At 46.7% G+C, this 27,718-nt stretch overlaps 2 protein-coding genes across 8 annotated transcripts in view; one reads left to right on the top strand and one right to left on the bottom strand.

Annotated features, from left to right (window-relative positions):
• Positions 1–1,922: 1,922 nt before the first annotated feature.
• On the top strand, positions 1,923–18,501 carry CCZ1 (CCZ1 homolog, vacuolar protein trafficking and biogenesis associated). 6 transcript variants are annotated; one of them, XM_036313023.1, is made up of 15 exons: positions 1,927–2,122; positions 3,128–3,225; positions 3,319–3,412; positions 3,688–3,765; positions 4,184–4,231; positions 4,802–4,885; positions 5,549–5,724; positions 11,270–11,351; positions 12,775–12,836; positions 13,481–13,592; positions 14,090–14,123; positions 14,714–14,831; positions 16,264–16,422; positions 16,922–17,049; positions 18,166–18,501. In XM_036313023.1, exons 1-15 carry the CDS (start codon positions 2,021–2,023, stop codon positions 18,219–18,221), a joined length of 1,431 nt encoding a protein of 476 aa, XP_036168916.1. In that variant the 5' UTR covers positions 1,927–2,020; the 3' UTR covers positions 18,222–18,501. The 6 variants fall into 6 exon arrangements, 5 of the variants coding, with proteins under 5 accessions (XP_036168920.1, XP_036168918.1, XP_036168916.1 ...); XM_036313028.1 differs by lacking the exon at positions 1,927–2,122 and adding an exon at positions 2,174–2,390; XR_004968204.1 differs by lacking the exon at positions 16,922–17,049 and having other exon boundaries at positions 1,924–2,122; positions 16,264–16,543.
• A 551-nt stretch (positions 18,502–19,052) lies between these two features.
• Positions 19,053–27,718, bottom strand: part of RSPH10B (radial spoke head 10 homolog B) — a 33,552-nt gene continuing 24,886 nt past the window's right edge. For both annotated transcript variants that reach the window (XM_036313012.1, XM_036313013.1), the window contains 4 exons: positions 26,490–26,606; positions 25,129–25,222; positions 21,513–21,708; positions 19,053–20,707 (listed from right to left, as the gene is read on the bottom strand). In XM_036313012.1, the coding sequence (XP_036168905.1) occupies positions 20,527–20,707; positions 21,513–21,708; positions 25,129–25,222; positions 26,490–26,606 (588 nt within the window). In that variant the 3' untranslated portion in view covers positions 19,053–20,526. The remainder of the gene's footprint in view (positions 20,708–21,512; positions 21,709–25,128; positions 25,223–26,489; positions 26,607–27,718) is intronic.

Here is a 27,718-nt window from a genome sequence, read left to right as displayed (position 1 = left end):
TTACTATTAGTCATTTTACAAACAAGAGATACACACTGGAGAAAGGTTAGGTAACCAGTCCAAGGTCTCACACCTCGTGAGGGATTGAGCTAGGATCAGTGCTCAGATCTTTCTCATGTCCAAATTCCAACACCGCGCCCCTAAATGTGAAGACCCATTCCGACAGGTTGGATAAGAAGTCCTGTTTTTAAACTTAATCTGTGACAGATGACTATTGACTCCAAGAAAATACTGAAAAGGGCTCTAGGTGGCCAATTGGGCCAAATTTAAAAACAGGGCCTAGCAACCTTGCTAAACAGGGGCCTCTCACACAAGCTACACTTCAGGGAGCACTGAACTGCCTGCCTGCCATCTGAGCCAACCCTCCTAAAGGAATTCCTGGAATCCAATTTCAAGCAATAGGACTGGGACTTTGTCCATGCAATCGGAGCTGCACAGCTATAGCCCCATCAGCATTTTCACTGGCCAATCAGGTGCCTCCATTAGGACAAATCAGGACAGTGTTGCTGTGTTTTGTTTTTTTAATATATTTTTTATTGATTTCAGAGAGGAAGGAAGAGGGAGAGATAGAAACATCCATGATGAGAGAAAATCATAGATCGGCTGCCTCCTGCACTCCCCACACTGGGGATGGAGCCCACAACCCAGGCATGTGCCCTTGACTGGAATCAAACCTGGAACCTTTCAGTTCGCAGGCTGATGCTCTATCCACTGAGCCAAACCGGCTAAGGCAGGACAGTGTTTGTTTTTTGTCCAAACTGTGGACTTGGAGTCCTCATTTGCAGGGGGGTAGGGGAGGACGGGGACGGGGACAGTCGGACTTCCCTCCCTATAAATCAGATTCCCTCTGACTCGGGGAATGGGCTTTCCTCATCTACCAAAATTGTGTTTTCCTGCTGGAGCTGTACCAGGTAAGCTGTCTGGCTGGGCCAGGACAGAGTGAGCCGGGCCAGAGTGGGCCAGGCCAGAGTGGGCCAGGCCAGAGTGGGCCAGGCCAGAGTGGGCCAGCAGAGTCCAGCTGTCTTGCCAGAGAGGGGCCAAGCTGCAACACGGGGCTGCCTCACACCCGACCTGCCTCACGGCCCTGCTGTTCCACACCTGTGCTGTCTCGCAGTTGAGCTGTTCTGAATAAATTCTCCTTCCCCGTACCCCAAATTGGGGTTTCCTATCAGAGTTGAACGGATGCCAACCACCACCAGCTGACAGCAGACAACCTAACGGTAGCTTCAGGTCTTCTTGAGCTTGGCCAGGCAGTCGGCTGCAGTTCCATCGGCTTGAACTCCAAATACCAGAAGCGGCGAGCCATTCCAACTGCGCCAGGATCCACAGGCCTCAAACGCAAGGGAATCCTAAAAGCTGGGAAGGGCGATGATGCCCTGGGCGCCACGGCGAGGGGTTGGCTCTCCTCGGGAGGAAGCCATGGCCGCTCCCACTTGGGGCGCACACAGCGCCTCCCGGGCAGCGCCTTTAGATCGGCCGTCTTTCTTCGGAGCCACAGGAGTTGGCGTAAAGGGCGAAGTCTGTCGGTTTGGTTTGAACCACGGTCACCCGATGTCTCTCAAATTGGAATAAAAAATAAATAAAAAACCAAAAAACCCCCAAAAACACCTTAGATGCTCGAAGGGAGGCTGCAGATGAAGACGGGCCCATCTCCAACCGAACGCACGCGCGAGTTTCTTTCCCCGCAGGGCGTCTTCGCGCCTTCGTGCTTCCTGCTACGCAAGACTCTGCTCCATCCACTTTTCCGTAAACAGGCAGCCATGCCCTCGACCCAAGACAGAACCCTGGGCGCAAACAAAAAAAACCACGTCACCTTCGCCTTACCTCTCACGGAGGACACGCCTGCCCGGGAACCTACCCACTCCGGTGCGCCCGAAGGCGACGCCGCGCTGCGGTTTCTTCTTCCGGGCTGCCGGCGACCACTTCCGGGGCGACCGCTAGGAGGCGGAAGTGCGGTTTCCTGGAGGCGGCTGTCTGGGGACCGGCAGAGGGAGGCTCCCGAGGCGGGGGCCGGGCCGGGATGGCGGCAGCGGCGGCCGGGGCGGCCCAAGAGAAGCAGCTCCCGCCGGCCCTGCTGAGCTTCTTCATCTACAACCCGCGTTTCGGGCCGCGCGAGGGAGAGGTGAGCGGGGCGGAGCGGGGCTGCGCGCGGGGTCAGCCGGCGGCCGGGGCGCGGGGCGGCGGGCTCCGGGAGCCGCGGGGTGCGCCCGGCAGGTGACCCTCGCCGCCCCGCGCCGGGCAGCACCTGCCACTCTGCCCTCCTCCTGCGGCATTACCGAGCCTGAGGGCCAGGAGTGCGCCGGGTCCCGGGTCCGGCGGGGTCCTGGCAGCGCAGCCCGGGTGCTTCGGGTCCCGGATCAGTGCCCGTGTGTGGAGTGAAGACTCGTCGGGTGAGTCGCCCGCCGCACACGGGTCGAGTCCCTTCTCTTCGCGTGGGTCCTGGCGTGGCTAACATTGCGCGGGCGTCTTTGTTCCTGGAAGTCCTCGACCGGCGGCGTGGAGGAGCGGGGGCCGGAGCCCCGAGGTCACGCGGGCTTGGCGGAAGGACCCTCGCAGAGATTCCCCAGTTATTATTACTCAGTGGCTAAGTTCCAGGAGTTTGTGTTCGTGTAGGCTGTAGGGGGGGGTGGCGACTTCCCCAAAGGATGTCCGGAGCCAGGTTTTGCTGGCAGGAAATCACAGCCCCTTTAAAGGCTGTCAGTCCAAATGCCCACGAACCTGCTGGGTGTCATTCGCGGGGAGGTGGAAGTTTGTGCGCACGCGCACACGCACATGCACACGCCTATTTCTTTATAGCGTTGGTGTATTTATTACAAACCAGCATGAGGAAGGAACTCCGAAGATGGAGTGCCAGAGTAATTGTCCAGTAGTGCTACCTCAGTGGCGTGCGTATCACAATTGTCCTTCAGTCTGGGGAGCGTTTTACACATTGAAAGGATCATTCTCTTTCTGAAAAGTTTTTTGGTTTTTTATGGGGTTGTTTTTTTTGGCTTGGGAATGGTTGGTTGGTTTGTTTTGCCTTTAGCATGTATGATATGAGAGGTTGACATTAATCAGCATTTTCAACAGCTAGGATTTTAAAAATGTTTATGTTAATGCTGTGGTTCTGTTTCTCCTTCATACATAGGAGGAAAACAAAATTTTGTTTTATTACCCAAATGAAGTGGAGAAGAACGAAAAAATTAGAAATGTCGGCTTGTGTGAAGCTATTGTACAGTTTACAAGGTAACGCCTTTAAAGGCGCTTCTGCAAAGCTCAGTGGGTTCTTACAGCTCACACTGGAGAATCGTCCCCAACACATTCTTCTCACCCTTTTAGGACCTTCAGTCCATCAAAGCCTGCGAAGTCTTTACATACACAGAAGAATAGGCAGTTCTTCAACGAACCAGAGGAAAATTTCTGGATGGTCATGGTATTTACATACACAGTACATCTTTTTGAAATTGTAAAGTTATGGGTGATCTTTACTGTTAAGAATTTAGGAAAGTCCTCTGGCTATTGCATCAGAGTAAAATTACAATAAGATTGGTTGCAATTTTAAAATCCAACTCCTATTCAGTATTTGTTCTTGGGGCTGTTTTAAGAAATGTGTTTTTGTTATGACAGGATCAAATATTTAAGTTTAGGGGCAAATTTTAAAACTTATAATTGATTCATTGTATAATTTCACTTTATCAAACTTTGTAGGTTGTTCGGAATCCTATCATTGAAAAGCAAAGTAAAGATGGAAAACCAGTTGTTGAATACCAAGAAGAGGAGTTGTTGGTAATGTCATTCTTTTATTTCATATTTTTTAGGAAAACATTTATTCCTAAATATGTTGGGTGACTTTCTCGGCCAGTTTTAAGCTATGTTGCTTTGCAGAAGTTTCTCAGGACACACATAGTAAGGTTTTCTAGCTACTGTTTACATTAGTACAATCTTATAAAAAGGTAGATGTACCATGTCTCACTAATGCCTTCTACTCATCATCCATGTTTAAATCCCTCCTGCAATCAGGCTTACTGCTTTATAATTGAATAATTGAATTTAAATATCTCTCTTTTCAGCACACAACTATTGTGGGATCAGGTTTATAAACATCATATTGCTTTGCCAACAGTCATTGTACCCTACCTACCGTGTAAAGAATTGTCTTTCCTTTCACCTTGAGGCTTGTGCTGTGTCTTTGTGTTGTTTGCAGGACAAGGTTTATAGTTCCGTGCTCCAGCAGTGCTACAGCATGTACAAGGTGAGCGTGACATTGTTTCTGAATTGAATCTAGCCAGTTACCCCCATTGACAGGGGTTGTTTAAAACTAATTCTTAATTCTTTAGATTATTGCAAGGTGACTGTGTAACTGGATGAGGGGAAGAAATGATGGGACCTCTGGGACAGTACTGAGTTTGTATGTACACTTACTCAGTGAGCTCGGAGTACTTCTCCATTCCTGGCCCTGTACTAGGAATGTGTCCCTATTGGTGAACAGGACAGTCCAAGTTCTTGAGGAAAATACACACTATCTGGTTAAGAAGTCTGGTGACGATACTTATGTAAAGTTAAACGTAGGTATGAGCTGAGGTTAAAAACATGCCCAAAACAATTAGGTGATTTCATAAAAATCACAACATCACTTAACAGTGTGTTAATTTTTGGTGACTTATTTTATAACTCCTCCTTTCTCATGTGACTAGATCCTATATTTAAAAGGAACTGGGGGATTAAATAAGTCAAATTAATCTAAAAGTAAAAGAAGAATTTATCATACCAGATGATTGAAGGGCATGGGAAATTGACTTTTTAAAACTTTTTACACCCTTAGCTTTTTAATGGTACATTTATGAGAGCCATGGAAGATGGAGGTGTCAAGCTCCTAAAAGAAAGATTAGAGAAATTCTTCCATCGGGTAAGTATTTTGAATTTTATTTACAATCTTGATAGTGTCCAGACAAACCTTTAGAGCAGTGGTTCTCAACTTTCTGGCCTTTTATTTATTTATTATTATTATTTTTTTAAATATCTTTTATTGATTTTTTACAGAGAGGAGGGGAGGGGGATAGAGAGTTAGAAACATCGATGAGAGAGAAACATTGATCAGCTGCCTCCTGCACACCTCCCACCGGGGATGTGCCTGCAACCCAGGTACATGCCCTTGACCGGAATCGAACCTGGGACCCTTCAGTCCACAGGCCGACGCTCTATCCACTGAGCCAAACCAGTTTCGGCTCAACATCATTTTAACATAAGACGTCACTAAGTATATCCATGATATCACAAATGAGGCTAACCTAATTTGAGATGCACTAATAAAAGGAATCAAATACTTCAAAGAGAGAAAACACAATACTGAGGAAACATTAATGAGTTGCGTTTGAACTTTATATTTTGAAATTGGTACTAATTTCAGATCCAGTTATCTGTGGTGCACCCACTGGCTGGCTTGTTGGCGTGCTGTTGCCAGAGTGTGGTTGTGTTGTACCATTAATTAGGGCTAATTATCTTCAGTTGTCAAAGAGTACTATATTCAGTGTGCTTATTTATAAATGTTGTGCCTTATTTTTTCCTACAGTATTTGCAAACGCTGCATTTGCAGTCATGCGATCTACTCGACATTTTTGGTGGAATCAGTTTCTTCCCATTGGATAAAATGACTTATTTGAAAATCCAGTCCTTTATTAACAGGATGGAGGAGAGCCTGAGTATAGTCAAATACACTGCCTTTCTCTATAATGACCAGCTCATCTGGTAGGTACGCCCTGAATGGATTTGGTGTTGGCTGTGATAGGATTAGATATTACTGCTGTTCATAGGATGTCAGCTGACTCTTTTTATTTTTTATTATTTTTTTTTGTTTTTTTTTTGTTTTTTTTTAAATTTGTAATTTTTCCCCATTTTGCTGATTACAGCATTTCAAAATGATACAAAATTTCCCTTTATTTCATACTAATTTGATATTTTTCAGCCTCTTTTTTATTTTTTATTTATTTACTTATTTTATTATTACTTAAATTGATTTTAGAGACAGAAGAAGGTAGAGAGGGAGAGAGAAACATTGATTTGTTGTTCCACTTATTTATGCATTCATTGGTTGATTCTTGTATATGCCCTGACTGGGGATCGAACCCCCAACCTTGTTTTATCAGGACAACACTCTAACAAACTGAGCTACCAGACCAGGCAGTTTCTTTTTTTTTTTTTTTTTTTTTTTTTTTTTAATTAAATCTTTCTTGTTCAGATTATTACATTTGTTCCTCTGTTTTTTCCCCCCATAACTCCCCTCCTCCCAGTTCCCGCCCCACCCTCTGCCCTCACTCCCCACCCACTGTCCTCATCCATAGGTGCACGATTTTTGTCCAGTCTCTTCCCGCATCTCCCACACCCCTTTCCCCGCCAGGAATAGTCAGTCCATTCCCTTTCTATGTCCCTGATTCTATTATAATCAACAGTTCATTCTGCTCATCAGATTATTTATTCACTTGATTCTTAGATTCACTTGTTGATAGATGCATATTTGTTGTTCATAATTTGTATCTTTACCTTTTTCTTCCTCTTCCTCTTCCTCTTCTTAAAGGATACCTTTCAGCATTTCATATAATCCTGGTTTGGTGGTGATGAACTCCTTTAGCTTTTCCTTATCTGTGAAGTTCTTTATCTGACCTTCAATTCTGAATGATAGCTTTGCTGGATAAAGTAATCTTGGTTGTAGGTTCTTGGTATTCATCACTTTGAATATTTCTTGCCACTCCCTTCTGGCCTGCAAAGTTTCTGTTGAGAAATCAGCTGACAGTTGTATGGGTATTCCCTTGTAGGTAACTGAGTTTCTTTCTCTTGCTGTTTTTAAGATTCTCTCTTTATCTTTTGCTCTTGGCATTTTAATTATGATGTGTCTTGGTGTGGTCCTCTTTGGATTCCTTTTGTTTGGGGTTCTCCACGCTTCTTGGACCTGTAAGTCCATTTCTTTCACCAGGTGGGGGAAGTTTTCTGTCATTATTTCTTCAAATAGGTTTTCAATATCTTGCTCTCTCTCATCTTCTGGCACCCCTATAATTATGATGTTGGTATGCTTGAAGCTGTCCCAGAGGCTCCTTACACTATCCTCGCATTTTTGGATTCTTTTTTCATTTTGCTTTTCCGGTTGGGTGTTTTTTGCTTCCTCGCATTTCAAATCATTGACTTGATTCTTGCGCTCCTCTGGTCTGCTGTCGGGAGTCTGTATAATATTCGTTATTTCAGTCCGTGTATGCTTAATTTCTGGTTGGTTCCCCAATATAAGATCGAGGGTCTCATTAGTTTTCTTGTAGATCTCATTAAGTTTATCGGCGGCTTCTAAACAGTTCTTGAGAGACCTTAAAAGTGTGGTTCTGAACTCTATATCTTCCATTGACAATTTTGTCCTGTTTCTTTGTCTCCGCATTTTGTTATGCTTCCTTGGTGCACCCCCTAGTGGTCTTTGTTCGCAGTCTTATAGTTAAATCTTGATTGTTGTAGCTAATTCCAGGGAGGGTTTGACCTCCAGGCCAAGTGGCTATGAGAATCAGCTGTGTCAGCAGTGAGAGAACTTCTGTCCTCTAGGGAGGTGCTAATCTAGCCTTTGCCTGAGGCTATCCGGCAAATGCCTGTGTGCAGGGCTTGGGCGGGGCGGGTCGCACAGGATCAACAGGGTGGGCCGGAGAGAGCAGTTATGGCGGCTCTTAGTCCTGTCCCCAGGGGCTCTGCCTCTCTGAGTCCCAGCACCCGCTGCAAAGCTCGGAGAGAAAGCTGCACTTGCTCTGACCGAAGCCAGACAGTCCCGCTTCTCCCGTTTGAGTCTGGGTCCCTAAAGACTCGCCCGGATCTGGAGCTCAGATTCTGTGACTCCCTCCTGATTGAAAACGCCAACCGCGCCCTCCGCCGCCAGCCCGTTCCGCGCACTCCGCACCTCAGTATTTGACTTCAGCACTGCGCCTCCTCTGAGTGTCCATATGCGTTTCTCTTTCCTCCTAGTTGTAGGACTTCCACTCAGCCAGCGTTCCTGTGGTTCTGGGTGATGTCCCTTCCGTTTTTTGGTTTCACTTTTGAAGTAGTTGTTCAAAGCAGCAAACTCCGGCGTTAACCTATGCCGCCATCTTGGTTCTCTCTTTTTATTTTTTTAATCCTCACCGGAAGACATGTTTTTATTGATTTTAGAGAGAGAAAGGAAAGAGAGAAACATTGATTGGTCGCCTCTAGTACACGCCCCAACCCAGGATTGAACCTGCAACCTTTTGGTGTAGGATGACGGTCCAATTAACAGCCGCCCAGCCAGCGCTCAGTTGATTTTTTCTTTGTCCGAAGTTTTTGGCTTATTTTTTTAAGAGAATTTTCCTCTTATTGAACTGACTTACTTTTCAGGGCTAATTGCTTTTATAAATAAATGCCTTAGATATTTTAAGTTAATCAGAGCTGACCATGCTCTTTGATCTTGGCTGGATTATGTTCCATACATGACAGTAAGTCTGTGTTCTGGACTAAACTAATCCTAAGTGAGGATTGTGCTTTGGATGCTCACAGCCCTGTTCTTGACAGTGCTTCTGCCGACAGAAGTCCCTGACTTAAATAACTGGGCGCCATCTTCAGAAGCAGAGGGCATGCTCTACTGACACGCACAGACTGCAGACCACAGCCGTGTGTCGCTTGCAGCGTTGCAGTGGCTGCGTCCCTCAGAGCACTTGTGGAAGTCTTAGAGCAAAACAACGGCAGTCCATTTAGCAATGACACCAACACAGGACACAGAGTTATTTATAATAATAAAAGTGTAATATGCTAATTAGACTGGACGTTCTTCCAGAGGACCTTCCAGACAAAGCCGGGGCTGCGAGGGAAGCCTGGGTCCCAGGTGCCAGAGGGAAGAAGCCGGTGCCGGCAGCTTGGATGGAAGGCCTACTTTTGCGTGAATTTTGTGCATCGGGCCTCTAGTTGATTCATAAACCAGAAAGAGCAGTCAGTCTTGACAAAGTAGTAGCATCACTTTGAACAGAAGAAAAGTTGTTTTTTAAAGGAAAAAAAATCATTCCTATGAAATAACTCTTTGGGAGACTGAGAACTCTGTTCTTCTGAGCATGAGGGGCTCTTTCCTGTGGGGGGCGTCCTGACTCACTGGGCCGTGAGTGCAGGGTTTTGTTGGCTTCATGTGGTTGTCTGTCTCTCTGTGCTAAGGAAGGAACTCTTGTTTGGTTTTTTAAAAACTTGTATTTTGAAATCACTGAAGATTGCCGTGCAGTTATAAGAACTTGCCCCCGAAGGTACCATCTGGCATAACTAACAACATTACTTCATTTGTTTTTGTAGGGGAGCGCGGGTAGGAATGGGGCACAGATACTGGATGGAGAGTTGCTTGGTCAGAGCTGGTAGAGACCCTATAACTCTGCACGCCTCTCTGCCCTCTGCAAACGGGGAGCACCTGCTGGTGTCCTGTGCTCTGAACTGCTGGCTGCAACTTAGTTTTTTAAAATGTTCTACCCAGAAAACCAGCACCAAAGGATTTAATGCCTAGCACTAAATCTTAAGTGCAATAATAAAAACAAAGCCCCAGGCACAGTGGGCGTGGTCAGCAGTTAAGGAATTAATGTCACCCTTTCCTTTTATAGGGCGTTTCCACTCCTGCCCTCTGGTCTAGGACAGCGCTGGATGGTGAGAGTGTAATGCACAACACATAGGCGCTTTAAAAGTTTCCAGTAGCCGAGATAAAGTAGGAAGAACCTGGTTAAGTGAATTACTATATTATATCTTGTAGCCCAATATATCTAAAGAGTTATCTCAGCCTGTAAATAATATAAAAAAATTCTTAACGAGCATTTTTTTGTGCCAAATCTTAAAAATCCCGTGTGTATTCTATCCTGGCTCCCACGCCACATTTGGGGGGTTCGGGAGCCAGGGTGCCCAGTAGCTGCTGCTAGGGAGGCAGCTGGGGAAGCGCTGCCCAGCGCAATGCTTTCCGCGCTGTCTCTGCTTATCCTAGCTGCCCTCCCCGCTGGGACTGACTTATGTCTTAAAGGGGAAATCACACCCAGAGCCTGTTTTGCTTTTGTGTTTCTCTACCCCCCCACCCCCACCCCCTTATCGCAATTAGTTCCGCAAAAGGAACCAGTGGGTGACCTTTCCATGGTTTGGTTTGCCAATTCCATCTGCCTGGTTGGCTGTGAACCTCTTCTCTGTTGGTTTTACCTTTGGACCTGAGCTCCTCCTTGTCCTGCAGGAAACAGAACCAAGCTGCCTGTGCGTGCAGGGCTCCCTTCTAGTTCTGTGTGTGGACGAGACGTTACGGAAATTGGACCTCGGAAGAGGAGAGGTGCTAGAGGAGGGGCGGCATGGGAGAAAGCTGGAGGGCAGGACAGACCAGACTTTGTCTGACGTGATTTTAGTGGAAAAAGAAGAAAGAGCCCTGGCTGGTTTGGCTCAATGGATAGAGCGTCGGCCTGCGGACTGAAGGGTCCCGGGTTCGATTCCAGCAAAAGGGCACAGGCCCGGGTTGAGGGCTCAATCCCCAGTAGGGGGCGTGCAGGAGGCGGCCAATCAGTGATTCTCATCATTGATGTTTCTATCTCTCCCTCTCCCTTTCTCTCTGAAATCGATAAATACTTTTAAAAAAGAAGAAGAAGAAGAAAGAGCCTCCGGAATACGGTGTACGGGCTTAGTTCATATAAAGGCTGATTTCCTCACACAATTTTCCCAATTATCCTGAACAGGAAAAATACCCAGATACAGATTCACACCCAGCTTATATTCCTACCTACAGACCCGACTTCAGATAGAGTCCGATGCCAGCTAGCGTCTCAGCCATTTTCCCACAGGCTGCTCATTGTCGCCTCATTTCAGATGAGATGGTTTGCCTGAGGTTGGTTTCTTTCTCTTCCTCCTTTTCGCCTACACTGAAACCCAGAGAATTGAAATCCACTCCATTTCCGAGACGTAGCAGGGTCAGCTCCTGTCGGCAGCATCAGCGCCTCCCTGCCTTCCCGGATGCTGAGCGAAAGAAGGTGGCGCTGCGTGTGGCCAGAAGCCGAGCGAAGCCTCCGTCCCGAAGGGGAGCGTCGTGGTTCCTAATGCTCCCCGAAGCGTCCTGCGTGGAACTCAGCCAGGGAATCGGGTCCTGTGACTTTATTGTAAACGGCCCGTGCCGTGCACGCCACAGGCGCGGCCTTCAGCAGGTCCCAGAGCCGACGCAGGTGTAACCCGTTCCCTCTGGAACCTCCGGTCAGGGAAGGGCTCTCCATCTGATGTAAAAGAGGGGAGACCGACCAGTCCCACTTCTGACTGCTTTTCTGTGTTTCAGGAGTGGATTGGAACAAGATGACATGAGAATTTTATACAAATACCTCACCACATCCCTCTTTCCAAGGCATATCGAACCTGAGGTACGGTTGGGTGCTAATCTCTCTCTCTAGGTAGGTAGGTAGGTATATGCATGCATGCATGCATGTATGTACACATGCACATACACAGGTTGGGGTGGGAGGAGGATGTAGTAATTGGTTGTGGCTGGGGCAGCTCCGATCCCTATTTTACATCATTAGTGTGGTATGGAGTGAGACCTGGTTAGCTGTATTTCACTTCACACAGAAAGCCACGTGTGTCAGCTCTTCTTTTATTACATAAAAGGCAATAGCAAGGGTGTGTTTTTAAAGGAGCAATTCACTGAGTAGAGGGAGAACTGGTGTTTAGGTCGGGTTCTGGGAACTCGGAACGTGCCAGGACCTTTGACAAAGCAGTGGTAACCCCAACAGCACAGTTTTCTGCTGCTGCCAGCTGTTAGCACTGTTGTCGGGAGGTGCATGCTTGCTGGGTCCCTATCTCTGCCTTCCGGTGGGATACCCAGGCTGGGGGGCCTGAACTGACTTGCCAGACTCACCCCACTAACAAGTGGCAGGGCCAGGACTCGACCTCAGCGGCGGTCTAATGCTAAAGCACCTGCTTCCGGAAGGACCGCTGCAGGCGGCTTTTCCAGGTGTGACGGTGCCGTGGCAACAGCAGAAACTGCTTTATCACATCCCGAAGAGCCGGGCTGTGAAACAGGAAACCACAGTGTACAGCGTGGCCTGTGCATGGACACGAGCCGTCCCTCTCAGTGCGAACTGCTCACGTTGAGAACTGGCTGTGCATTTTCACTATTGGTTTTGCTGGTTTCAGTTTTTCATTTGCTAAATCTTTCACATGCTGCAGTGTTATGTAGCCTAAAAGGACATCATTTTTTAGAAGAGTAACAAGTTTTTTAGCTAGTATGACTGTTGGATGGGGGAGGAGTGTTTTTTATTTATTTTCTATGATGTTGAAATAGTACATCTTCAGCAAGGGAAACTAGGAATGTGCAGTCTAGGAGGAGGCACAACGTCCTGGTAGGGGGCAGGGACTCGGGTGTCAGGGGCCTGGGTTTGACACCTGGCCCTCCTGCTTGGGAGCTGTGTGTGCTGGTGAACGTCTGTGGACTTCAGTTTCCACATCTAGAAAATAGGAAGAGAGTGTTCCCCATCGGGGATACAAGGTGAAGTTGAGTAATTCATGTCATTGCTAGGATGCATTAACCGCATGGGAGATTTCAGTTATTGCTGTAAAAGCACTAAATCAGGAGAGGGAATTTAGGGCCCAGGGAAGCTATGTTGTGATGGTTCTGGTTAAAATGAGTCCTCTGTGTCTGTGACCCCCCTCTTTTTTTGGTGGAAGGAGCGTGGGAAATTGATGTAGGAAAGTGGCACAGAGCCAACTGGTAGAGGAATGCTGCTTTTCAGAGCTTTGAAAGTAGACAATCTAATAAGTCATTTCTCAACATCGATTTGTTCACAGTTGGCAGGAAGGGATTCTCCCATAAGGGCAGAAATGCCAGGAAATCTTCAGCACTATGGAAGGTAGGACTCTGTTCTTCGGGGTGCGGTACTGGAGTTTATCATCTTCCTTGGTAAAGATAAAATCATGAACCCTGAATTACCTTTGTGCTGTTCTATTGATAACTAGAGGCCCGGTGCAGTGGGGGTTCCTCGGCCTACCTTGCACCCTCTCACAATCTGGGACCCCTTGGGGGATGTCGGATAGCTGGTTTCGGCCCGATCCCCGCAGGCCTGATCCAGACAGGAGGGAGCCCAATCTTGTGCATTGAGCGTCGGTCCCCTGGTAGTCAGTGCACGTCATAGCAACTGGTCAACCAGTCATTCAGTCACTTAGGCTTTTATATATATATAGATAGATGATCAACAAAGGAATTGTCTTGTTTCCAGTGAATTAAAACTATTACTTTTCTACATTCTGATTTGGTGTTTTAAGTAATATCTAGTTTCCCCCCAAAATGGCTGTATAGTAAGTAGAATGTACTCCATTTATACAGGGTGGACAAAAGTAGGCTTACAGTTGTTCATGTGGAAACTAATGCAAAAATAAATAAGAATGAACTCAGTGTTTTGCATGCTCACAACTGTAGACCTACTTTTACCCACCCTGTACATTCCTGTTTATAATTTTCCTAGTTGAATTGAGTCATCTCTTACTTGCTTCTCAGATTTCTGACTGGACCCTTGAACCTTAATGATCCGGAAGCAAAATGCAGATTCCCCAAAATCTTTGTAAATACCGATGACACTTACGAAGCCCTCCATCTCATCGTTTATAAGGTAACAACCGTTTTCCCTCCAGTGTTCCAGGTTAACACCAAAGTAACTCCCGTGTGTGTTCACGGGTATGTGTGTAAACCTCTTACATGTTCTCAGAACAGATGCTGGACGTGAACATTACGATGAAACTCAACATGGGTGCCCTTCCGGAATAGTGCCTCCTTTCCAGCTCCTGTGAAGGAGTTTCCTTACTTGTGAGAGGGTAGCTGTCCAAGGCCTGGCATCCTGCATGCTCAGTTGGACGCCCCCGGCACACACCTCACTGAGTACTGCCCTCACGTGCTTTTACAGCTATGGACTTGCTCATTCTGTAGAGACAGTTTCAGTTCTTCCTTAATCTCATCTAGTGCTCACTCCATATCCAGATTTCTCCAGTTGGCCAGGAAATACCTTTACAAAGGTGATTTGTCCAGTCAGGAGTCCAGCCAGGTCACTGCATTGGCTCTGCAGCCTTCCCTCTGTGCCGCCTTGTAACCGCGGTGTGTTTTTCCTCCCAGGCCATGAGCGCGGCTGTGTGCTTCATGATTGACGGTAGGTACACCCCTGTGTCTGACTCCAGCCTTAGCCAAGCCTTCTCTCTCTACAATTCGCTGTGTTCTGTTCCTAAATGGTCAACATGTTGTCATAGCAGCATCGAGGGAAGTCAAGTCCTTGTCAGCAGCAGGACCCGTGCCCCCCTGACTGTGGGAGGTAACAGAGGCACCTGTCTAGGGGGCTTTGCGAGTTAAATGAGGTCACATTTGAAGAGCCCCAGACGTGGCCCATCCGTGCTGTGTAATGTTTGTTAAATATTAGACCTTCTTGGGTCGACTTGGGGTGGACAGCCCGTTTACCACCCACAGCACATGCTTACGTCAACATTCTCAGTGAGACGTCTTTGCTTTTGCTGTTTTTTTCCATCTTAAATATAATTTTGATTTTTCTGTTTCTCTTCTATTGAGGGGGAGAGAGGATGGGCAGGGAGATCTGATCATTTAATTGCCTCATCTCCCAGATCCAGTAAAGGTTTGAATTGTTAATTCAGTAAAGACGGCAAAATTGTTCTCAAGACAGTAAATGAACATTGACCTTTTTACCCCAGAGCATGGTCGCACTCACTGCTTTTCTGCCTCACCTGCTAGCCTCCGTGCAGCCTACATTGGACTTTTGCCGAAGACTGGACAGCATTGTGGGGCCCCAGCTCACGGTGCTGGCATCAGACATTTGTGAGCAATTTAACGTCAACAAAAGAGCATCTGGGTTAGTGCTTTACTTTGTGTTTCCTTCCCAGCATGTAACGGGGCTTGGGAGAGTCAGGGGGTTTCTCCTTAAGCAAACGGACAGTATCATTCGCGTTCCCTCCGCCCCCAGAGAACAGCAGAGAGCTCAGTCCTGTCGGAAAGGCTCCGGGGGAGCTGCTCCTGAGTTTTCTGCCCACGCTGATGGTTGGGCTGGCCTGCCCTGGTTGTGGCATGAGCGTATGTGCTGAGGTGTGCCCGCTCTGCCCATAGGCTTGGCCTGTGAGAGACCGCCCACACCCCACATCCCACTCGACCAGCCCGGTGGAGAAAAAAACCCTGTGTGAGGGTTAACAACGACAAAAATTCTGCTTCTATAAGAATTCCCTTTTCATTTTCCTGGACACTAAGCTATTACATACTTTCTTTGCCTAGATGCACAGTATTACAGTAATAACCCACTTACCCAGGGGGCGGACTTCCGCACCCTCAGCCCCAGGACGTGGCTGCAAGCCCTGCAGTAAGCAGAGGCCCTGAGCCCCCAGTGGCAGGGCCGCTCAGCCTCTCACCCAGACCCCAGACTGTGACTTAAGTGAGGGCACAGTGAGAGGGGAGGGCAGGAGGCCCTGGACCTAGTGGCCCAGCTGTCTGGGTGGGACCCTGAGAAGTCGCAGGCCCTGACCTGGGGGGCAGTGGGGTAGCGCCTACTCATTTACAGTAATTGAAGCTGCATCCCAACTAAATGTTTATCATCCTTCAGCAGAAAGGCTGATCTCCACTGAGGAGGGTGCAGTGTTGCTAGTTAACAGTAGTTAGCTTCAGTTCTGTGACCGATTCACACATGAACACGTGTGTTCCCGGTTCTGTGGGATAAAGGAGATGTTACTCTCCTAATGGGCCAGCAGACTTCTGAAAAGGGCCGAGTAGTAAGTATGTTAGATTTCGTGGCTGTATATGTTACACCTCCTCAATGGTGGTTTGTGTGAAAGCAGCACAGGCAGTACATTAACATGAGGTGTGGCCATGTTCCAGTAAGACTTTATTTAGAAAAACGGGGCCAAAGATACATAGTCTGTATTCATTTAGTTTGCCCTCCCCCCCCCTTTTTTTTAAACAGAAAATTCAGGGAATAACTGAGTGATTGCCATTTATAAAACATTGTACTTTTATTGAGAAAGTCATAAAATGGTGTAACTATTTTTATTTTTTAAACAATACACTTCAGCCCTCTGGAAAATTCCGTCAGATTGGGACCTCACAGATATCACGTAAATGTAACAGGCTCCTCACACGAATGAATGAGGAGCCTGTCACACCTTCATGCAGTTTCTCGACGGGAAGGCCCAGCAGTGGGAAGTCCAGGGCCCAGCCACACGGTTCCAAGTTTGAACAGTGTCCTTGTGTCACTTGGAGAACCCTTTCAGAACGTTACATTCACTGCTCTGTTCTCACAGGTCTGAGAAAGAACCCCAGTTTAAGTTTATCTACTTCAACCACATGAATTTAGCGGAAAAAAGTACGATTCACATGAGAAAAACACCCAGTGTGTCGCTGACATCTGTTCACCCGGATCTGATGAAGATTCTGGGTGACATCAACAGTGACTTCACCAGGTAATTCTGACCACCTCTCAAGCGAGGTGCCCCCTTCTAATCAGCAGAGACCCTACCAGACCGCTGTACCGATTTTTCGGTAATTTCCACACAAAGGTGGAATATTGGCGCTAGATGAAAGGTAGACCTATTTTCTACAATGTCTCCAAGTTCCATCTTATTCTAACCACTTGTTTGCATGTAACTAACATTTTTCTATATCATGTTGGTTTTTTCTCTTTAATGCTCAGAAGCCCAGGTATAGGGGACAGTTAGGTTCAGGGCCTCAGGTCTGGTAGGATTAAGGGAATTGTCTTCAAAACCCAGTGACCACTGCCCTTTAGAGAGGCTCGACCACCTCTCTGGGCTTCCAGACCCATCAGTCAGCCCAAAGCTTCGGGTCACTCGTACGGGACTCCCTGGAGTTCTCAGATGACTGAGATTTCCTGTTGTAGATAGTTTCTCCCAGTCTGGCTCTGTTTGTAATAAACGACTGCATTTTGAAACTCTTGTCTTGCAGGGTGGACGAAGATGAGGAAATCATCGTGAAAGCCATGAGTGATTATTGGGTTGTTGGGAAAAAGTCTGACCAGCGGGAGCTCTATGTTATTTTGAATCAAAAAAATGCAAACCTGATTGAAGTAAATGGTAAATAGGATTTGGCATTTGAGCACAATGTTAATGCTTCTGATATTTAAAAACCACTGTCTTCATTGTACTGAGACACATGCTCAATAGAACAGCACGACTGTTGCGATTTCAAGCAGATGCTTCCGCTGCTCGGAGGAAACCTTTTGATCCAGTCTGTTTTTCTGTAGATTAGTTCCTTGAAAAAGTATGTGAAAAACTTGCCCGTGTCACGGGAAACTTGACAATGGCCAAAGGAAAATTATTTTTATGAGGCCAAAGGAGAAAATCCCACGGCTTCACATACTGTGGATGAAATGGTCTTTCTTTCTTCCTGGGTGAGAATGCGCCCTTTGAAGCAGGGCAGCCAGGCTCATGAAGCAATGACAGCCACTCTGTGCGGGAGCAGTAACGCTGGGGTGTGCCTCCCGCTCCAGCCAGAGCCGGTCTGTCCTCCGCACACTGCGATCCCAGCAGCTGCTTTGTGCTGGCCTGGAGGCAAGGGTGGTGTCACCTTCCCTGCACCCAACCCCGGTGCGGCTCTGCAAGAGACAGCAGGGAGTGGACAGTTGGGATGTACCCAAGTGCCTGCCACCTGTCAGCAACGTTAGGTGTGAGCTTTTTCTGCAGGTATCTCCGAGGGCATATTCCATTTCTCTATCCTAGTAACACATGCATAGTTGTGTGTGTTAGAAACCGCAGTGAGGCCGTGGCTCAGTACAATGGGAATTGAGTCGTCACGAGAGAGAGGCCGCTGGAGCACCTGGTCCACAGGTCATGGCTGCAGCTGGAGTTCGTGCTTGCATCAGAGTTCTCAAGATTTTAGAAGTTGTGCTCCTAAGGCCCTCACCGTGGGTGTCTCAGGCCCTGTGGGTGCTGGGTTTGAGCTTTCTCAGGCTCGAAGAGGCAGTGTGTCTCTGTTAAATAGCACTGAAGTCTCGTGGGCATGTTAGGCTTTTTCTTTCTCCTAGTTTATTAATGTTTCTTGCCTCAGCTTCTTAGAAATAAGATCAACATTAATGCAGATAATTACTTATTCCCAACTTTATTCCAGAAGAATTTAAGGTACTAATATGTATCATATAACCTTTGAGTGAAAAGCTCTCCCTTACTCACTGCTTTCTGTTCTTCCTGCAGAGGAGGTAAAGAAACTTTGCGCCACGCAGTTCAATAACATCTTCTTCTTGGATTGACGGGTAACGGCTCACAGAAGCATCTTTTAAAAAGCCACTCAGCAAGCGTTCTGTTTACACTGCAGGTTATTGGTCATATTATTGACTGGATTAATGACAATAGTAAAGCAATACTTGCTTTGAAGAATCAAATTTCTACTCAGTCTGATGATCCTCTGAAGTTTTTAGATTTTAAATATTTATGTGGAATTAGCCAATGACATTCTATCATTCCATTCTTTGGACATTATGTGAATATTTTACTGGAAAATAAGACTAATAAATTGTTAAAGTTTTTAAACTTCCGGTTTTGCATTGAGTCTCTCTCCTGTTGCCTGTGTGTAGACCACACTGGCCAGTGGGCCCCTGGCTCATCCTGGGGGCTACTTGACCAGCTGGAGCTTTGCAGAGTTGGGGTCCCTTCCTTGGTCCCTAAAACTGAAGTGGTGAACTAAGGCCTTTGCCCAAAGGAATTGCTAGACGTGGTTTTTACCTTGAGTACTGATGCGGTTTTTGACCTCATATATCCTGCTGAGTGAAAGTGCCCCCGTGTGGCCTAAACATAAAGCGATTTGTTACGTAGAACAAACTCCCAGTGCACTCTGCAAGCTGCTTCACAGCTGAGACAGAGCTGGCTGGGTTTTACTTAACAGAACCTGCCCTTAGTGGCCTGGTCCCCCCAGAGTCGGGGTGAAAACAAGCCAGGCATGGTCTAGAACAGCGGTGGGCAAACTACGGCCCGCGGGCCGGATTCGGCCCGTTTGAAATGAATAAAACTAAAAAAAAAAGACCGTACCCTTTTATGTAATGATGTTTACTTTGAATTTATATTAGTTCACACAAACACTCCATCCATGCTTTTGTTCCGGCCCTCCGGTCCAGTTTAAGAACCCATTGTGGCCTCGAGTCAAAAAGTTTGCCCACCCCTGGTCTAGAATCACTGGACCTACCCAGCCCTCACAGGGGTTCCAGTTCCCGTCGCCTGACCTGCATGCTCCTGTGAGTTAGGGAGGAGATGGGAGAAAACTCCTCATCGATTTGTAGTGTTTTTGTTGTCTTACATAATGCAGTTTCCACTATGACTTCCTCTCAATAAAGGCATGCTTTGTGTTTATTGCTGACTTGCTAATTGCAGTCCAAAGAGATCTGGTCTCTGAGGGATCATTTGAAACTGTTGCACTTTTCAACCAAAAATGTAGCCAGTGTTTTTTCTCTGTTGCACGCTGGTTTTCGTGTAGGCACTTTAATTGTCTATGTCCGTACTCAGTGTTGCTCTTCCTGGTCTGTTGGCAAGGCTAGTTCGGGAAATGCATGGGAATACTGCATCTTTTTGGTTGTTGGTCCTTTTTAATTATTTTTATCTGTATTATGCTGATATTTGCTTTAAATTCTATGTTGTTGACCTTTAATAATGCTTGCTTTCTAATCATCTTGATTAGATTTTCCGGGTGCATTTTTCCTACTTTTATTTTTATCTTTTCTATATGATTTTGTTGAAGATGTTTCCCTTGTAAAGAGGAACATTGAAGTGATTTTTATTTTTTTTTATCCAATCTAAGTACCTCTGGAGCTTGGGAGGGGAAGAGGTGAGTTTAGCCTGTTACATTGGTGATTCCTGGTATCTTGGCACTTCTCCCCACCATCTTTTGTTTTCTGTTTCCATCTTTTTTCTTCATTGTTCTCCTTTTTTCCAAGATTTATGTTAGATGATAGTTTTCTTCCTTCTGCCAGTTGGAAAGCTAGAAATTGTCTTTTTATGCTTTTGGTGGTAGGTCTTAAATTTTAAAACAAATTATTAGCTCTGACATTTTCTAACAGAGACTTAGAGTATTCACTTAACCGCCAACTGCACACCCGCTCCTGACCTTGGGTCCTGCAATGTTTGTGGTGCTGACTCGCGGGAATGAGTCCCGTAAGAGGCCGCCAGGTAAGAGGACAGGTAGGATATGGACACAGGGCGGTGACAAGGGGCACAGGAACTATTTTGGGGAGGGAGCCTGAAGAAATGTTTCAATGAGTGCATCTACTCCCCATTGATATGTGATTGGTTTTATCAGATTCAAAACTTAATCACCAATCATATTGAATACACACTCACTTACTCCCCATATCCATGTATTTTCATGCAGCTCAGTTTTCAGAGCGCAGGCATTGAGTGGTCCAACCTTAGAAAAACTGGGAACAGTGGACAGGGCGTGGTATTCAAGCACACTGCGACGGGAAGTAAAACACAACTGTATTGGTCAGGAAATGCATTGCAGTGCTTTGGTCTAACCTGCTTTCACATCTGCTGGTTCCTGTGGCTCGTTGACAAACCCGGTCACCTCTATCTTTTCTTCTTCTTACTTACGAAGGATTTGGACAGGCCCAATACGTGGGCCTCTTTCGGGAGGCCCAGCATTACATGCAGGGATGGGATGTCCACCGGTTCCTTGATCACAGTGATGTCGACCACGTGGTGGTCTTGTCTTTTGACCTCTTCCTCTTTCATCTCCAACATCAGAAGCCTATCACCAGAAGCAAGCAGAAGGAGATGGTGTTACTTCCTTTGTAATTTCAAAGCAGCTTTTATGCTCCATGTGGAGTAAAGTTGTCTATAACTTAGTTTCCAAAAACTAAGTTATCGTCACTTTCTGAACTAAATTGATATCATATCTAGACGAGAGCTGCAGTGACTTGTGGACCACTTTTCTCTTAGCAACAGGCAGCTAGTAAGTAGCCTTTGAAAATCCTCTGAGTCCTTTTGCTTAAGACCAGTTGACTGCCTTCTTCCACAGGCCGACAGGCTTGAGGGGCACGTTACAGAAAGCAGGCGTTTGGACTCTGGCCCAACACGTGTGCACAGAACTGAGCCCGGACAGAGGCTCGGGACAGGTAAGGGTGCAGCCCTTCAGGGCCGTGTGCCTGGCATTGTTTTACGTGCTTTATGCACATTAGCTCACGTCATCCTCACCGCAGCTTGCAGACCAGGAAACTGAGGCACACAAGTGGCTGACTTTGCCCAGGGTCACCCAGGTTATAATGGTGGGCTGGGATTTGAACCCAGGCGATCTAGATCTGTGGTCTGACTCAGCGACTCTGTCACATTGCCTCTTTGTGTGAGCCCTGCGACACAGACGTCACCACCACCTTAGAGAACAGGAAGCTCCCAGGGAGGGTTCTTCCGGGGAGCCCCATGAGGACAGGCACCACCACCCCGCCCCCTTCCCTCTCGCCCCCCCCCTCCTTCCCCAGGAAGTCGTGTGCTTTCAGCAAAAGCACTGGTCCCGGCTCCTGGCAGCTCCAGGTAGGGGCCGAGAGGGTTCTAGTTACCTTGCTTCCAGCTCGTCGTTTTCTGTCTTCCTCCACTTGGCCATGGCTGTGAAATGTAACTTATTTTCCTTTATTTTCTCCTTGAGAGTTTCTTCATGTCTGTATGCTTGGAAGAACGTGTTCACAAAAAAGATACACATACAGTTGATCCACCTGTTGATGTTTTCGCATTGTTCGTCCTTGCCTTTTTTTCTCTCTGGAAGAAAGTTTCACTTCAGTGAGCATCCATCCAGTGGTGCGGCGACCTTGGAGCCGTGCCCATATTCTGCCCCTCTAGGAGGGGTGCGGTGCTCCTCTGGCCTCTGGGGGTGAAAGGAGCTGCAGGACGCTGCACGGACCACCAGGGGGCGAGGCAGGCGCCACTGCGCCATAGCTGTGACCATTAGGTTTCTCCAGTCTCCTGGCACCTGTGATGTTTTTCTGAATAGCTTAAGTGTTTTTTTTTGTTGTTGTTTTTTTAAATTAAAATTTTAGAAAATGTATTAACATTGTCCATGTTTCAGGAAAAGGAAATCTGCTTGGCATTTGTGTATATTGTCTTAAAGACAGTTTTCATTAAGAAAATAAAAGGATTTTAAACTCTGAATTGGATAAGAAGTAATATTCTTTTTAGAGAGAGAGGAAGGGAAAAGGACAGAGGTAGAAATACCGATGAGGGAGAAACATCATTGACCAGCTGCCTCCTGCACGCCCCCTACTGGGGATGGAGCCCACAACCCAGCATGTGCCCTGATTGGGAATGAACTGGTGACTTCTTGGTTCATGGGGTCAATGCTTAACCACTGAGCAACACTGGCTGGGCATAAGTAATATTCTTTTATTTTTAATATATATTTTATTGATTTTTTACAGAGAGGAAGGGAGAGGGATAGAGAATTAGAAACATCAATCAGTTGCCTCCTGCACACTCCCTACTGGGGATGTGTCCGCAACCAAGGTACATGCCCTTGACTGGAATCAAACCTGGGACCCTTCAGTCCGTAGGCTGATGCTCTATCCACTGAGCCAAACTGGCTAGGGCGTAATATTCTTTTTTTTATAAAATATACTTTTATTTATTTCAGAGGAGGAAGTGGGAGAGATAATTATCAATGATGATAAGAAAAGAAAACCAATAAAAAGGAAGTATCAATGATGAGAGAGAATCATTGATCAGCTGCTGCTGCAATGACCCACACTGGGGATCAAGCCCACAACCCTGGCATGTGCCCTGACTGGGAATTGAACCATGGCCTCCTGGTTCATAGGTTGATGCTCAACCACTGAGCCACACTGGCCAGGTGCAATTGTCTTTATCTGTCTGACTTATTCACAGTTTTTCGGCCATGATTATTCAGGTTTCCTATATTTTCTTAAGTTGACTTTTGTTATTAATTTTCTCTTCCTAGTTAGGATGTGTGTATTTACCACTTTTATTCTGACTGTACTAGGTTGAAGATGTCTATTTTCTTTTTAGTTAAAGAACCAGCTTTTAGAATGGTCAGTTTCAATATTTTTCGCTCTCCTATGCCTCATTTGTGAGTGTCTTTTGTCGCCATGCTCCTCCTGCTCTCCTTGCACTTGGATATTCCTCCCTTTATCTTCTGGGGTGAATGTTTAGTTATCAGAGTTTCTTATTTAACAGTGAAGACCCTTAATACTATAAATTTATTTTATAGTTTTGACCATGTCTTGTATGTAATGTTTAATTATTTCAATTTTCTAAGTACAGTGGGGCCTTGACTTACGAGTTTAATTCGTTTCGAGACCGAGCTCGTTAAGGAGCTCGTTAACTCAAATTACTCTATCAACTCAATGCAAAAAATCGGCCGAGAGACAGCTGGTATCTCAAAAAACTCATTAGTCAGGACACTCGTAAGTCAAGGCCCCACTGTATTCTCAAAGAATTCTTTAGCAGAATAGAGGACTTCAGCTGCTTGTTGTTTGCTTTGCATTTAATTTCCAAGTGCTTGGATGATGCTGACTTTTCAGATCAGCATACCTGGCTCTTCTTTGGAAAGAGGACCCGGAGGCATTGGGTGCCCCAGCGGGAGGGGAGGGATGCAGCTGGAAGCCCGTGCGGACAGGCTGAGGAAGCAACGGGGAGGGGAGGAGGTGGACTCAGCAGATAGAATGCTACAGGATGTGACTAGGCGGGAGGATAGTAAGAGGAATGTGAGGGATTGAATGAGGGTTTAGTTGTTGTTTTCAACTTGAGCATCTTTCAAAACCAAAGCGAAGGAGACAGCCTCAGTATTACTTGTTGGTTAAGTCTCCTATGGGCTGCAATCCTGGCAGCCGCCTGGCATTCAGGTGTTCCTGTACCTAGTCATAGAGAAGCTTCCAGAAGACTAAAAAGCTTCTGCACAACAAAGGAAAGCATATAAAGTGGACAGGCAGTCCACAGAATGGGAGGAAACATTTGCCAATCATATCTGAGGAGGGTTAATATCCAAAATATATAAACTCATAAAAACCAATAACCACAAAAAAACACAATGTAACTGAGGATCCAAGTAGACATTGCTCCTAAGAGGACATACTGATGGCCAGCGTGAAAAGCTGCTCCACATCACTGATCACCGGGGAAATGCCCAACAGACTCGCACCTGTTCGAATGGCCACCATCACAAAGACCAGGGAGAGCATGCTGGGAAACGGGTCAGTAGTGGGAGCAAAGTCCCTTCTGATCATTCCAGGAGCTTCCTGGCTGGTGTGTGGAAAACACTATGGTAATTCCTTAAAATGTCAAAAATAGAACGACTACCTTATGACCCAGCAATTCCACTTCTGGGAAGATATCCAAAGAAAATAGAAACAATGTCGAATAGATAGCTGCTTCCCATTATTGTCATGGGAACAGCCCACGTGTTCACGAACAGACGACTGGGTAAGAAGTTGTGGAACACACATACAACATGATTCTATTCAGCCAAACACAAGGGGGAAGTCGTGCCATTTGCAGCAACGTGGATGGACCTCCAGGCCTTATGCTAAGTGAAGTAAGTCAGACAAAAACACTGTAGGATCTCGGTTACATGTAGGACCGTCACAACAACATAAAAACTCAGGAACAAGCAGATTTGCGGTTGGGTGGGGGGGAGTGGGGGGGAGAACTGGCGGAAGGTCCTCGAGAAGCACAAACTTCCACTTACTGAGAAGATAAATAAGCAGCAGGGATGTAATGTACAACATGACGGCGCTAGTTCGGCACTGTTTGTTGTATATGAAAGTTAAGAGTGTAAGTCCCAGTGGTTCTCATCACAAGAAAAATGGTTTGCTATCTATGAGATAGATATTAATTAAATGAATTGAGGCAACCATTTCATGATATATGTAAGTCAAATCATTATGTTGTATACCTTAAACTTATACAGTACTACAGGTCAATTATATCTCCATGAAGCTGAAAAAATATACCAAAAACAAACAAACCCAAAACTCATAAGATCATGCCCGACAAGGTACTCTGTGAAGCTGGAGACAGAATTGGAAGCAGCAGTACCAGCCTAATTATATACATAATTTTTTAATTAAAAAAATGTTTTAAGATGGTTGTACATTTTTTCATAAATTTTAAAAATCATGTATAAGCAACAGTTTGCCAAAATTAAAGTTATATAATTAAGATACTCACCACAATGAGGTAATGAAAACATTAGCCCTTTTCCTGGAGATTTAATAGTCATTTTGGAAATTCTGTCATCACTTAGTGACTTCCTGAACTTGGGCTTTTATGGAAAAAAAAAACACAAAAATTATAAAGAATATTATTTCTGCATCATCATGTACTAAAACTAATTTTCTACATTTCAAATAATTAGAAATTGTTAATGAGGCTGTTCTCTTTAAGCTAAGTAGCAGTTACTGTATCTACTGCAAGGCTCCCCGCCAAGAAACCAAGGAGTTGAGGAAATATTATGCACAGTTAATACTACTTACATTCATATATTAATGGCTTTAATTCCCACACATATGCTATTCACACCCACATTTCTGTCTCGAGCTAGATCTCGCCCTTGAACTCCACACTTGTATATCCAGCCGTGCTACTTGCTCACCACTTGGATGGCATGTGTCCTAATATGTCCAAATCCAGCCCCTTAATTTCACCCCGATCTCATCCCCCCGCCCCGTCTCCTCCCCTGTCGTGGTCAACAGTAACTATTCTTCCAGTCGTTCGGGCCCCAAATCTTGGGATCACCTTTGCCTTCTCTCTCCCTCTCACAGGCCACAGCCTTCCAAGCCCCTTCCGATCATTCCAGAAGCTTCCTGACTGGTTTGTCAACGAAGCCATAGTGAGCCTGCCGACCCCTCTGCTCTCAGGGCTTGTATCTCCCTCACCACAGTCAGACACCTCCCTGGGCTGGCCCACCGCCTCCCCCGTGGCTCCACTCCCTGTAGCTGTTCCGCCCACAACCGGGGCGTGCTCCCACCTCAGGCCTCTGCACAGAACGTCTTCCCCAGGGGATCACACGGTTGTACTTCACTGCCTTCAGGTATGCTCAGCTGTTACTTCATCAGAAGGCCTTCCTACCTGCCCGCATCACTCCAATCTGCAGCCTGCCTGGCTCTCGCTTCTGGTCAATGAGTGTAAACACAGCGCTATGGTCATGGGGCCAATTGGGAGCCAGACCGCCGGGATACAACCCCCGCTCCACGACTGACTAGATCCGAGAAGGCCCGCTCCGCACCCTTCCTGGCCTCAGCTCCTGCCTAGAGATAACAGTAGCACCTAATGGTTGCTGGGGGTGCTGCGCGAGCTAGTGCCCGGGAAGCACATGGCACCTGGTAAGCACCCGTGGGTGTCAGCTGTTCCTGTGTTCACCTGGCATCAACCCCCCCCGCCCCCTCACTAGACGGTATGGTCCCTGGGAGGATGGGCCTCAAGTTCACTGCCAGATCCCAGCGCGGACGAGCGCTCAGCACACTAGGTACACAAAGTGCTGGAAGCTGCACCTCGTCACGGGTTTTACGGGTTGGGTTGTAAACACAAACCTCTGTTATCTGGATTTTGCTGAAATCGAGCAAGAGCGCTAACTTGGATGAAGACAACATGGAGTTGACCAAGTGCACATCAGACTCCTGGCTCGCTGCTGCGCTCAGGCTCCTGTTCTGATGGTCAGAGGAAGGACAACCATGAGAACTTCTGGCTTCCATGGAGACGGACATACACACACATACACGTAAAGGGCACCAGTTGATGAATGTCAACATGTCTACACGTGTGAAACCACCTCAGTCAGAACAGTGAACATATCCATCACCCCTGAAAGTTCCCTGTGCCCCTTGGGGACCCCTCTTTCCCCATCCTCAGCAACCACTGATATGCTTTCTGTCACTACAGATTACTTGACACTTTCTAGAATTTTCTACACAATAGTATCTAACCAGCATTTTTGTCTGGCTTCTTCCACCCAGCATACTTATTTTGATTCATGCACGTTGCATGTATCGTGCGATTTTGTTGCTGGCTCACACACTCCATGGTATGAATGCAGTGTGATTTGTTTATCTTGATGGGCAATGGAAATGCCACATGACAGCCAGAGTGAAGCTGATAGGATGGTGTCTGAGGATGACCCCTAGACCAGAATGTTCAGACTCAGTTCCTGGCATCCACAGCGATGCCATCCATCCCAGCATGGATGAATTTTTAAAAATATATTCTTACTGATTTCAGAGAGAGGGAGAGGGAGAGAAACATCCATGATGAGAGAGAATCATTAATCGGCTGCCTCCTGCATACCCCACACTGGGGATCAAGCCCACAACCCGGGCATGTACCCTGCCCAGGAATCGAACCATGATCCTCCCGGTTCATAGGTCAACACTCAACCACAGAGCCACACCGGCCAGGCAAGCATAGATGAATGTAAGGTAGACGTTCATTTCCCCAAAGCAGAGCCCCAGACATTGTAGCCAGTGACCAGGCTCCCAGGTGACTTGGAGAAGCCATCAGTCACCCCTTCAACCTGGAAGAAGCCAGCCTGGCCACAGGGGTGAACTGTGAGGTGCTGAAGTTAAACTGCTGGCACACGAGGAGCCCAAGGCACAGCCCAGGGCCTCGCGGTAGGCAAGAGGCTCTCCTTCAACAACGGGAGAAGGCTCCTAGATGACCAGCTCTGAAGGGTTTTGCAGCTGTGGGGCTCCCCTGACCCCCAAAACTCTCCCTTGTGACTCCAAATAAATGGCCCAGAAATCCTTCAAGCCCACTAACCCAAAAC

The sequence above is a fragment of the Myotis myotis genome, unplaced genomic scaffold, assembly GCF_014108235.1.
Source record: "Myotis myotis isolate mMyoMyo1 unplaced genomic scaffold, mMyoMyo1.p scaffold_m19_p_6, whole genome shotgun sequence".
Taxonomy (NCBI): Eukaryota; Metazoa; Chordata; class Mammalia; order Chiroptera; family Vespertilionidae; genus Myotis; species Myotis myotis.
This window is presented reverse-complemented; position numbering and strand designations above follow the sequence as displayed.

Excerpts from the sequence above, each read along its gene's own strand:
- CCZ1 (XM_036313023.1), top strand. The coding sequence starts at position 2,021 with ATGGCGGCAGCGGCGGCCGGGGCGGCCCAAGAGAAGCAGCTCCCGCCG. Across the intron at positions 3,226-3,318 it reads GCTATTGTACAGTTTACAAG|GACCTTCAGTCCATCAAAGC; the intron begins GTAACGCCTTTA and ends TCACCCTTTTAG. Across the intron at positions 3,413-3,687 it reads AAAATTTCTGGATGGTCATG|GTTGTTCGGAATCCTATCAT; the intron begins GTATTTACATAC and ends CAAACTTTGTAG.